General features: G+C 36.3%; 1 protein-coding gene across 2 annotated transcripts; it reads left to right on the forward strand.

Moving 5' to 3' along the window:
• LOC109819912 lies at positions 507 to 12,471 on the forward strand. Of its 2 annotated transcripts, XR_002241661.1 has the most exons (7): positions 511 to 1,000; positions 1,188 to 1,311; positions 3,249 to 3,397; positions 6,917 to 7,024; positions 9,129 to 9,301; positions 9,405 to 9,578; positions 12,131 to 12,471. XR_002241661.1 is itself a non-coding variant. In XM_020385887.1 (5 exons), the coding sequence occupies exons 1-5, from the start codon at positions 824 to 826 to the stop codon at positions 7,532 to 7,534; spliced, it is 657 nt and encodes a 218-aa protein (XP_020241476.1). In that variant the 5' UTR covers positions 507 to 823; the 3' UTR covers positions 7,535 to 7,540. The 2 variants fall into 2 exon arrangements, 1 of the variants encoding a protein (XP_020241476.1); XM_020385887.1 differs by lacking the exons at positions 9,129 to 9,301; positions 9,405 to 9,578; positions 12,131 to 12,471 and adding an exon at positions 7,436 to 7,540 and having other exon boundaries at positions 507 to 1,000.

The raw sequence follows: 13,213 nt of genomic DNA on the forward strand, positions 1-13,213 counted from the left end.
GGTGCAATTTGATAATTTGCCTCTCAAATACGTGGTTTTGAGTGGATGCATACTTAAATGCCCCCACTTTGCTCCACATTTTTGCTCTATAAATGATGTCCACATGCTATATTATACACACCCACTTTAAAGCCCTCACTTTAAAACCCACCCCACTAAAAAAAAATTGGGATCCTCTACTAATAAATAGTGCTCATAATATCTCCTAATAAAGAGATCTTGGCCTTTGATTTATCAATCGAATGCTAAGATCTCATTCTCCTCCCCCTCCTACTTTTCCTCATGAGGAGATCTTGGCCTTTGATTTATCAATCAAAGACCAAGATCTCATTAGGAAATCTTAGAAAGCCTCTCATTAGTAGATATCCCAATCCACTAAAAAACTCACCGTAAAGATCTTTGGTGCTCCATTAAAAATCTTAGGTCATTACACTAATTATGCATCCACTAATTGAGAAAAAGTTGTATCTGACAACGTACCTGTCATGTGAGAATGTCCTTACAAAAAAAAACTTGACATGAACAAAACATAAATTCTATAAAAATTCAACTTGACATCACTTTTTAGAAACCCCAGATTCACTGTGACCAATATGTCTTCTAAAAACAACACCAAAATTTCCACTTCACGGACAAAACCCCACAAAAACTTAGGGGCATTGTAATTTATTCCCTGTGACTTACATGGAACGTGAGCGTTCAATGTTCATGATGTAAACTTTGGCTCAAGTGAGACAAGTTCTGAGGGGTTAAGTGGAAAAACAAACAAAGTTTTGAGCGATTAATCCTATGAAAAAATGTCCCTGCTCGAAATCAAACGAAAATGGCGAATCTCCTCTCTCACGCCCGTCGCCGTGCCTTCAGCATCAATCGATCTCAAACGCTAGCTTTCCTGCGATCCTTTTCTTCACCTTCCCCATCTCAAACCTTAGCATCGTCGTTCCGGCGGCCGTGGACTCTCGAGGACACAAGATTCGTCAACGGCGTGCCCTCATTCAAGGTCGATTCTTTCCTTCTGCTCCCTTAAAAGTTCAGATTTTGACGGCTTTATATGGTTCGAATTCGTGAATCTGTTGATAATGATGAATGCCTAAATTCCTTTCCGCGTTTTCTTTGGTTTCCCTGTCTAATTCTCAAAATAGAAATCTTGCATTGATATTTATAAACCTAATGCTGAGTATTTGCAGGTTACTTCTCTGTTTGGGGCTTACAAAAAGTTCTGTACTTATCATGAAGCGCGAGAAAGTGAAGGCGTTATCCCGTCGGAGTTGTTAACGAGTAAAAATGCAACGGCACCTAATCGAACTATAGGTATTTGCTGAAAATTCTTTATTCAAAAGTTTCTTGTTTGAAACAAATATGGACTTATAGCTCATGGGTATAATGATTTCTACAATTTTGTCATTCCATTTGATAAAATTATTAACTTGGGTCATCCATCGAATGATTGTTAATTACTAAAACAAATAACTCGTCATTTTTATTTAAGCTAGGTTCAGGGGATATCCTTAAGACCCAGAAGCGAGAGTACTAGTTACGGATACCAATTCAACTTGCTATTTGGGTTTTTTTCACATGTGTGCTTTTGCTATTTCGTTATAAATTGGACCCTTTTAAATTTTTATAGGTTCGCTTAATTACTCATGTAATAAATAAACTTTGGTGTCTTATGTAGTTCCTCCTAGTAAAAAATTGAGAAAATTAGCTTGGTTTACTTTTTTGAAAAAACCTTTCTAGTTTGACTAACAGTAAAGCACTTCTTTATTGAAAAAAACTCTTTATGGCATATTAGTTTTGTGTAATCAAATAACTGAGGATTGTTTTAGTTTTATTTTGAACAATTTTTCAAAACAGCCCCATTTTGTTTTTTAATTATCAAAACCGACCCATTTTTTTTATATCAAAACCGACCCACTTTTTGCAAAGTTAGCCTAATCACGCTCCTAAACAGTCGGGGTTGCCAACCCCGACTGTTTATGACATAATTTTTTAGGGTTTAAGGCTCCTAATTAGGGTTTAACACCCTCCTAAACGGTCGGAGTTGGCAACCCGACTGTTTAGGAGGGTGATTAGGCTGACATGGCAAAAAGTGGATCGGTTTTGGTAAATAAATAAAAAAATGGGTCGGTTTTGATAAACAAAAAATAAAATGGGGCTGTTTTGAAAATTTGTTCTTTTATTTTTTACCTGCAGTTTATACTGTACTTTCCTTCTAGGATATTCATTCCCTCTAGATATAAACTAGGCTTTAAGCTACATATAGAATCATAGAGCCTCTGAGTACTACATAGGTCTCGTAGAACCTCTGAGTGGTACATAGGTCCTTTAAATGTCGGATAGAAGAAAGATTATCATCATGTAGTAGGTCCAGGCCCTTCATTTGCATTCGTAAGCTTGCTTGATCCAGTTGGGGAACTGTTTTTGTTGGACATGAATAGAGGTGCCCAGGCTGTGATCAAAGCTGTCGAGATATGCCATGTATCTTCTTTCATATTCCCTATCTCGTATACAGTATCATATATTGTATCATAATCGATAAGATAAATTTTCATGGATACAAATAGTTATGTCATTAAGTATACCCTATATAACAAAAAAAATGAAAGGTTTATAACATGGAGTCATTCATTGATAACCCCGGTAAAATGATAAATGACATGCACTAGCCTATAAATTACTGAATCAAAATCAGTCGAAGGTAAATTACTTAATTATAACATAAACATGAAAACTAAACTTGGTACTGCATGTGATAATTTTTTTATCACTATCATTAACTTCATCATGTGTCAAATATCACTCGAGCAAATCCAATGATCACAATGCCATCAACTAAGCTGAACCCAGGAAATTCTCAAACAAATTATTTTCACTGATCCTCTAAAACAATTTTTTTATATTATAAAATGCTCATTCTATTGCTTTTAAGCAGTGTCAAAAGATGAACACAAGGCCATGACCATCATGAATTGCTCCTTATCTAAAACAAAATTTTGCTCTTGATTCTCGGTGCTTACCTGCCTAGAAATTCCAGTTTCGCCCCTAAATCGGTGAATGTCTCATGATGCCTTTAGTTGGAACTTTCACAAAAACACCTGTGCCATTGTCAAGTTCATGACTTGCTGATTGTTCATATTGGTTTATTTTTCCTTCTCATGCCTAAGTTGAAGCTTTACTCATTTCTTATCTTAGTCTATTTTTTTCCTTCTCTTGCCTAAAGCTTGTCTAAATTAATTCTATTGTTGCAGGAGAATATGCTGACCTAGTAATGAGAGTGACCAACTTTCAAAATGAGGACAAGGGTCTCATTGTCTTGGCTGGTGATGTTTTTGATGTGCCCATTAAGAAGGATACAATTCACCAAGTTGTGCGATGGCAGCTTGCCAAACGACAGCAGGTATTTATAACTAATAGTCTAAGAGATTATATATTTAAATTTCTGTTTGCAGGATGCTATTAGCTTTATTTTGAACGTTGCATTTGCAATTTATGTGGAATTTAATTCTACAATTTTGACAGGGTAAGATATGATCATCATCTAACGTTTATTGTTATCTTTGCTTCTCATTTGCTTTTGTGTAGTGTACTCCTTGATTTTTTATACATAATACGGTAGCAAACTAGAAATTAGAAATTTTTTTTCTAAAATAAGGATGGAAACGTTGTACCATTGAAACTCTAAACAACTACTGAAATAAGGAGAATCCACAAATGCTGTTTATTTTCATTTGAAATTTAAGGCACGGTCTGCTCCTTTATTAATTGAGATTCAAGGCAGCAGTAATGTGCCCATTTATTAATTGCAATTCGAGGCACTGCTAGGCTTCTTTTAGTCCTTTATTTATTGATAAACAATATCCTATCCTTGGTTTCTTTTTAGTTGTTAATCTAGATTTGAGGTGATGTTGAGTCTGCTTTTAAATTTAATGTAGTTGGTCTTTTGTATATTATCTTTTCCTTATTCTGCTTCTGCTTGTATATTATATTTTCCTTATTCTGCTTCTGCTTGATAAGAAATGTTGTCTTTGCTTCATCTCTTATCTTTCTCCTTACGTTGCTACTTTCTTGATAATATCTTCTTATGCGCAGGCAGCAATGAGAATTTTTAGTTTGAGAACAAGGATGAAAATGCTATAAATATTGAAGTTTGTTGAATTACTGAATTATAATCATGTTTGAGGGAGGGAGCAAACTGAGGTGAAGCGCACACACCTAGGTTGCATGAGTATGAGTACTAATACCAGTATGGGTATGGGTATGAGACATGACAAATTTGTAAAAGGTAGGTTATGGTGACATGGCTATATAAATATTCATATACAAATATATGGGAATTGATGCTTTATATGAGAACAAGGATGAGAATTAAATTTCCTATAACTTTTTTTATGTTTCTTTTATTATGTGGATTATAGATAGGAAAAGTACTAGTTTTTGAACTAGACATTCAAACAACCCTTCAAAACCATAATTCGAAACTTGATCTATGTCCAAGAAGTTTCAAGAAGTGGATGTGAAGTGTAAGATATATGCCAAAAAAATGCATGACAAGTATTTTAAATAAAAGCATGTATTGTATAATTGGATACATGCCCGAATAAATGTATGCATATATGTAATGTTACAGAAGGTGCTAGGCGGTCTAGACGTTTGAGCCAGCGCCTAGACGCCTAGGTGTACACCTAGGCAGCACCTAGGTGTACGCCTAGGCGGCGCTTAAGCGTTTGACTATTTTTAAAATTATTTAATTATAATAATTGATAAACATATGTGTTAAATTCATATAAATATGCCAAAAAAATAGTAATCTTACATCCATAATAAACCATGCATACTTAAGTACTAAATAGCTAAAATAATAACTAATAAGGTTATAGAAAACGCTAGAAGCCTTAGGCGTTGGACTCGATGCCTAGAGCTTAGGAGTTTTCTTTTTTATTTTTTAATTATAATAATCGATAGTAAATATAAATGTTATAGAAAGCTTAGGTGTCAGACTAGTGTCTAGACGGATTTCTTTCTTCATTTAAATACTAGTCGACATTTAAGTATTGGTCGAAGAGGTTTTACTGAAGGTCGGAGGAGAGAGTGGAGGTGTTGATATTTGGAGGTTAAAGGAATTTGAAGGAGGTTGGAGTACGTGGAGGTCGCAACATAGAAAATCACGATCAAGACCTAAAGGATACTGTCCACATCATTGTTATCGAGGCGCGCGTCCAGGGCGCGGGGCGCTGCGGGTTGGGACAATTGTGCCCCGCACCAGAGGCGGGGCACTGCACGCACATGAGGCGCGCACCTCGCGTGCGCCTCACGCACGCCTCGTGTGCGCTTGACACATGCATCATGTAATAGCTCTTTTAAAAAAAAAAATAATTTACATATTACATATTTACATCATGTAATAGACTCTTTATTTCTAGTTTCTAATCCATTCTCCATCTTTTCATGTTTAACCTATAAAAAGAAAACAATAATTAATACTTTAATATACCTGTTAGCTAATTGTAACTTTCTTCTCTAATTAGCATGCTAACTAGAAAATTATGAGCATGTAAATATGTAATTGTTACATCCATTCTCCATCTTTTCATGCTAACTAGCAAATAGCAATTAAGAATGCTAACTAAAAAATTATGAACAGTCATGTTTGTTAATCACGTAATTATTACTTAAAAATACATATATCATATTTTAAATGAAAATACATATTTCTTATTTGTTACTTGCTTGTTTTGTTTCATAGACTTTTGTTTATGTTGGAGATTATCTTGCATTGTGATTTGTGAAAACTTATGAACTTCTTTATGTTTTGCATGCTAATTAAGACTTTTTCGTGATTTAGTAGGTGAAATTATATTTCTTAGTCATTTTATGTGATAATTTATAAACATGTTGCTTATATGCTTCTTTGTCTTATGTTGAAAAATATTAGTTTGAGTTCTGCGCCTCAATTCAGTGAGGCGCGCACATCGTTGTGCGCCTTGCGTATGGTGCGCGTAAGGGGCTTTTGCACCCCTCATTGCACCTTGCGCCTAAACACTCCTAAAATCTAGATGGGCAACCTAGGTACCGCCTAGGCGCTAGGCGCTAATTAGGTGGCCTAGGTACCGCCTCGGCGGAGGCTTTTTAAAACAGTGCATATATGTAAGGAGTGTCCAAGGAGTTTGAGTATGGGTATAGGTACGGGTCCAGATTAGAAGAACGCTTGGTAACATAGACACATTCAAACTGAAGTTTTAGCATATTGCATTTTCCTCGGGAAAATGCAATTTCAGTCTTATAATGTTGTGCTTGTAAAGGACATGGACTTGTGTGACTTGCCAACTTTTAAATGAGGGGTTTTGAGGTTCAGGGTCTTGGACTGAGAAAGGCGATTTATTTCAGTTGTAAAAGGTTATGTGGGAGTTATATATTCCAAGGTATTGTTCTGCTAAAGATTTAGTATCCAGACCTACTTTGATCCATGCCTATTTGGTGGTTGGCCGGTGCCAATAGCCAATGAAGCAGAAAGCTAGATAAACTTTTACTGCTTATAATATTTTTCACTAGCCACATACGTTATACAGAACACTAGTCAGTAAATGGCGGTGACCCTTCAAGTGTTGGAGGCTAGGCTAGAGGAAGAAAGGATCATATCTTGCCCCTGCTGAATGATTGGTCCAGCTCAGTTCACGGGGATAATATGATCAATACATTAGTAAATGCCTCGACTAAATTTTTTCCCCATAGATTACAGATCTAATACTAAATAAAAGTATTCTAGTTATCATATTCGATGGTGTAATATAAAACCAGCAAATTATGTGATGCATTCATTTGTAGAATGATTGGATGATATGCCTTTTAATTGCTTACATGATGATTAGATATATGCATGTGTTGCATTCTTTTACATGAAATGTTGTCTATCTCACAGGGGACTCATTCAACTAAAACAATAAGTGAAGTCAGCGGTACTGGGAAAAAGCCCTATAATCAGAAGGGCACTGGAAGAGCAAGGCATGGGACATTGCGTGGTCCACAGGTCACTTTTATAACTTCTTTTAGATTCCTGTCCTTTTACTGCTCATGTTTCTGCTTTCTAAAGTGTAGTGTAAGTTTAGTTATCTTGCTTACTGTTTTAATTTTCCAATTTAATATGAAAATGGGAAGAAATTCCTCTTTACAAGAAGTAATATTTAGGTGCCTGTCCTCCCAATGGGACGTCCCTTAATGGGAATGATGTTCCTTCAAATATGCTCGCACCTGAAGTTGCCTGTCCTCCCAATGGGACGTCCCTTAATGGGAATGATGTTCCTTCAAATATGCTCGCACCTGAAGTTGGAACATATAACCTCCCATATCTTAGGGATGTGCTCAACCAACTTCTCTATGTTATTCTTATTGTAATTTATGCTTTAGCATAATCATTTGAACATCATTTCTCTTATAACAGTTTAGAGGTGGTGCCGTTATGCGTGAGCCTAAACAATGTTATCTTAAACGTTGGGCGCTTCTAGGCGTCGGACCTAGCGCCCAACGCTTAAACGCCTAGGCGGGCGCCTAAGCGGTTTCTAGGCGCTTTTTTTCTTTTTTTTTTCTTTTTTTTAAATGTGATACTTGAAGATTATATACTCAAAAATATATATATACTCAATCAAAGATGTATAAATACTAAAATATCAACACATATGCTATTCAAAACTATAATAGTCAATCAAACATGCATATCTGCTTCTCTATACAAATGGAAGAACCCAAGATTCCCTGTTTATGCCACAGTAGCATTTTTACTGTTACTGTAGCAATTCAAAAAATGTGGGGTGCTGTAACAATTTAAAAATGCGGGATGCTGTAACATGCTTACTGTAGTAATTCAAAAAAGCAGGGTGCTGTAGCAATCCAAAAACTGTGGGATACTGTAGCAATTCAAAAACTTAATGTAGCATTTAAAAACGAGTTTGAAGGAGATTGGAGGGTGTGGAGGCTGCAACACAAAAAATCACGATCAATGCCTAAAGAATGCAGTCTACGTAAGCAGACAATGCTCCCCTAAACACTCCCAAAACCTAGGTGGGCAGCCTAGGTAGACGTTAGGCGCTAATTAGGCGGTCAAGGTACCACTAGGACTAGGCGAACGCCTACGCGGACTAGGCAGAGTTTTTTTAAAACAGTGGGCCTAAACCATGTAGTCATGCAATCAAGCTGAACAAAAAGGTCTGGCAACTTGGACTGAAAATTGCTTTAACAGCTCGTGCAGCAGAAGGCAAGGCATGTCTCTATCTTCCTTTACTAAAAGCAGTTTTATCTTATATTTGGATTAAATTTTGCTTGGTTAGAAGACACCGCTTTGTGACAAATATTTCTGATGTTTCCAGTGATGGTGTTTCTCCTTAGCTGTGGTAAAATTAATATTTTTCTCAATTAAGAAAAATTAGATTGGCTATCTAAACTTCTCTTCATTGCTATCTACGGGATAGTTTAAGTTTTTGTTTAATCTGATAAATCGGCCCAGATCGGCTTACTAATAGGATCGCCCGATACGGTACAAAATTTAGCTTTAGCCAAGGATCGAATAAGAAGAATAACCGGAACTACGGTATCAAATTTCTTAGTAACGGTATCTATTAGAAATGAATTCTCTAACATTTGATTCCTTACCGGCGAAAAATTTATTAATTATTTCTCCTCTCTCAATTTGGAAAATGTCGTTATAACACATTGAAGAGTGCACTAGCCATTACAATTATCTGAACCAATTTGAGTGGTCTAGTGTGGGCTAATGCCTTTTGACATCTGAAAGAGCAGAAAACTGAATGGCTTAAATTAATGTCATCGTTCTAGTTCTTAAAACTCAAGACAAAATTGTCAGACAAGCAAAACTAAGAAACATGTATTTTCTTATTTTTGTTGTAATTGCGGTGCTAAACAAGTAATTGTTATTTTTCAAATTTAAAGAGTTTCAAAAATCTTGGATCTATTAAGGCTATAGGAGCAAGAGGAATTCAATATTTTTCCAACATCCCCCAGGGAATATCAACTAAACAAGAACTTATCCCTCACATTTTCTGCGGGGAAAAACAAATAGATTCACCATTCCACGCTTTATACAAATAAGAAAATTTCTAAGGAGTTTCTTATTCTTGCAGCTTTTAGTTTTTGAGGATCTTGACTTCCGAACCACAAAACAAAGAACATAGTAAACTATGTTTCTCAGATGGAGGAGACAAAGAAAGTTCTGTTGGTGGATGGTGGTCCTATAAGCGACAACCTGAAGCTTGCCACTGGAAACCTCCATTACGTGAATGTCCTTCCTTCAATTGTAAGTAGTTGAAAGCAAATGTTTATATGAGGATTATCGATATATTGATAGATTATAATGTTTTCGAGTGCCACTTCTGATTTCTATCTTGATGCAACTACAGGGTCTGAATGTTTACAGCATCCTTGAACATGATACACTTGTCATGACTCGGGATGTGCAGTAGATCGGATTGTCACAAGGATGCATACCCCTATCAAACGATGATTGAGGTCACTGAACATGAGAAAGGGAGTTTTATGATCAACCTGGTGTCAGAAGAAACTGAAATCATACGGTGAGCAGAAATGCTATTCTAATATTTCTTTAATATAAACTGCCTACCCAGTTGTCCATGAGCATAGCATCATTTTATTCTGACAATGTTCTAAATGATGTGCCTGAAAACCCATTTCCAGTTGTCCATGAGCATAGCATCATTTTATTCTGACAATGTTCTAAATGATGTGCCTGAAAACCCATTTGGCAACATGTATGCCAACAGAGAACTTTTATTCTGACAATGTTCTAAATGATGTGCCTGAAAACCCATTTGGCAACATGTATGCCAACAGAGAATGGGCTTGAGACATAAAACAGGCCAGAAGAAATTTTGTGTGAGAGTCACAATCAATGATGTAGTATATCTTTGTTATTGGATGGTATGAAATTGTTGATTAGCTTCAAACCCTCATGAAAATAAGTCATTAGACAGAGTGATGACATTTTTCATGAATGAACTTATTACGCTTAAGCAAAGTCAACCTCTAACAGTAGCAGTACTAGCAGTAGCATGTCGAGGGTCAACGTGTTAGTAAGGCGGTTTATAGCTAGAATTTTACTTGAACCGCCAACTTGTGGGCAGAGAGTTCTGGTACTGTGACCATTTTTCTTCCTCCCTTGATATCTGTGATTTCTTCGCGAAGTTCAATAGTTGTTAATGTGTGGTTACCGTCCTTGTGGCAACAAGAATGGTGAACATATGCAGCGTCGCAACTTTGACAAGTGGGAATAACTCTTGCTCTCCAGCACATGAAACTATGGTAGTATGCCAAGTACTCCTTTCACCCTTAGCGCATATACTTTATTCAGAGACTAGAATGGGGAAGCAACGTTGGTGTTTCATCCTTCTAATCTCTGAATACGGTATACTTGCTCAGGGTGAAGGGACCACTTGGTCAACTACCATAGTTGACGCGTGTTTCATTTGTGTGTGTTTGTTTACGTGTGTTTTTAGTTCTTACTTGAGGCCAGTCTATTTACTTTTTGTTAACATAGCCAGCCTAGTTTTCCTTCGCCAAAATGTGGCTTCTAAACTGATTCCATGTTGGACCAAATCCCCTTAGTTGAAACTTGGTCTAGCTCAGGATAAACTGGATCAGAATTGATTGTGACCCAATTTTGCTAGGATTTGCCATACGCAGTCTAAGAATTAGGTTTTGAACCAAGGCTGTATCTGCATAAATCTACTTTTTTGGAGTCGTCAAACACAACCTTTTATACCTTTTATACGTGATCTGTTACTTCATTCATGGAGACAGGATAAAATAGAACCCTTTCCCAATTTCTTTGTTGGGAAAGAAGTTTGTACACTAAACTGTCGTGGAGGCAAGAAAATATTGTAGATTAGTGATTAAAAATATTAATCATATCATAACAAGTGACGTACCGGTTTCTTGTTTACTTATTGCATGATTAAGTCATGACATATGATGCATGTTATTTTTATACTTACAATTATGGAGCTGGATGCCAATTCTTTTGTTGTCAATCTTCTGAAGGGAATCACTAATTGACCCTATCGGATATGAAACTCGGTAGTATTTAAAATTCTTAGAATGTGTAATATTTATCTTTTGGCAACTTTTCCACATAAAAAATTGAGACCTTGTGGATACATTTTGAATGGAAGGCCTTATTTTTCTCATCTAATGACAAAGACGTAATGCTTGGCAGAACAAGTTGATATTTAAGATTTAACTTTTTTTAACTTTTGGAGTGCTATAATCATCTCTATTTTTACTGTGAAAACAACGAAGATGATGACAATTTTTCCTTCTGTCCTGCCATTGAACCCGAAAAGAAAAAGAAATTGTATTTCAATTGGTTTAATTCTCAAACCAACTACTGCACATTAACTAGTTTAACTTGCAACATGCACGTTTATTCTTTTGCCCAACGTTAACCCATCTTCATTAGCCTCATAAACATTTGTCATTCTTTGAAATCCTTCACTTTTAAAAATGTCTATGAATGCTAGTGATTCTCCTAAAGAACTATGGTTTCTATTTTTTGCGGGAACATGATGCAGAATGGTGGTCTATTTATGAGGTCAAAGACTCAAGTTAGCAAAGATTTAAGAAGAAAACTCTTGATTTTGGTTAAGTGTCACTTTTACCCCCCACCCACCCAACTAATCCTCTAATCATCTGTTGCTTGTACCACGCTTCAGGATAATTTAGATTGGAAAAAAATGACACGGTATATTTCTTTTTCAACTGTAATAATTACATCTTTTATCTTAATAATTACATCTTTTATCTTTTGGCAGCTTGTCTACATAAAAAATTGAAACCTTTGGCCAAATTATTCGAATTGAATACCTCATCCTATTTTTGGGTGGCATAATCATGTCAGTGCATGAGCACGTGATTTGTCGCTAGGATACATTGCATCTGATTTATAAGCGCATATGATATATTGCTGATATTTACACAGACAATAAGGGGCTGTTTGGTTCGTTTTAAAACGTGATGGAAAACTTTTACTTTGCCTCCACGTCGGTTTTTTCACCTCCACGTCTGATTTTTTGTTTCCGCTGATTTTTTTTCCCCTGCTTTGTTTCGCTAGGGCTGAAGAGGGAAACCGAAGCACAAATCGCCTCCACGTCGGTTTTCTTTCCCTCCCCCGTTTCCTTCCCCAACCGAGTGAAATCGAAGAAAACTCTGGCCACGTCGGATTTTTTTCTTCCTCGTTGATTTCTTCAGCTAGAGTTACCTCCTTCGCATTGCTCCCGCCAGAAAGTCCAGCGAATTAATTCAGCAATCAAAGGACCGGAGCAAAGCCATCAGGCAACAGCGGCGCATTTTAGAGTCCATCACCGGCGTCACCGACATCAACGCTGTCATCGAGCAGGCCGAGGAGGCTGACCGTGTTTACACTGTCGATAACCCGACCCAAATCTCCTTGTTAATCTGTATGTCTCATTGATTTCTGCCCTCTTTTATTTGAAAAGATTGGTTTTTGATTGAAAAGATGTGATTTTGATTGTTTGGGATTAGGGATTTGGATGGGGTATTGTCGGTGGAGGAGATGAGGGAGGAGGAGAGGGAAGAGGAGGCTCTACACGCTGGCAGTCTCCAAGTTCCTCGAAGGTGAGATTTTTGTGATTGTCATCTTGGTGCTGAAAGGATTTCATGTTTGATTAGTTAATTATGTATGTAATTGCAAAAGAATGTGGATAAAAAAGAAATAAATGTTTAATAATTAATTAGTTAATCATGTTTGATTCTACGTTTTCTGGATGAACATTTAAGATTATGATTAGTGCCTAATTAGTGTATTTCTCTTGAAATCAGTTATAAAGTATAGTCAGCATCCTTTGTGGTGTTTTTCTCTGGTTCCTATCACTTCAACTGGTTCTGCATACTTACTCAGGATCCAGAAAATGCATTTCATATCGACTTCTATTAGTTTGTGAATAATCAGGTTCCTAGCAATAATTTTATTTTCGGTAGATATAGTTATTATGCCATGTTTCTATTAGTTTGAGAAGGAAATGTAGTGCAATTCCATTTGCATTGTTGATGCGTTTATTTAATTTTCCACTCTCTTAACTGAGAATTATTATTTTTAACAAGTGGTTTATCTACTATGGATAATATTTGTTGTCAAATGCTTCCTATTGCAAATGCATTGATCTCTTTCTTTCCA

This window comes from Asparagus officinalis, chromosome 1, assembly GCF_001876935.1.
Source record: "Asparagus officinalis chromosome 1, Aspof.V1, whole genome shotgun sequence".
Classification (NCBI taxonomy): Eukaryota; Viridiplantae; Streptophyta; class Magnoliopsida; order Asparagales; family Asparagaceae; genus Asparagus; species Asparagus officinalis.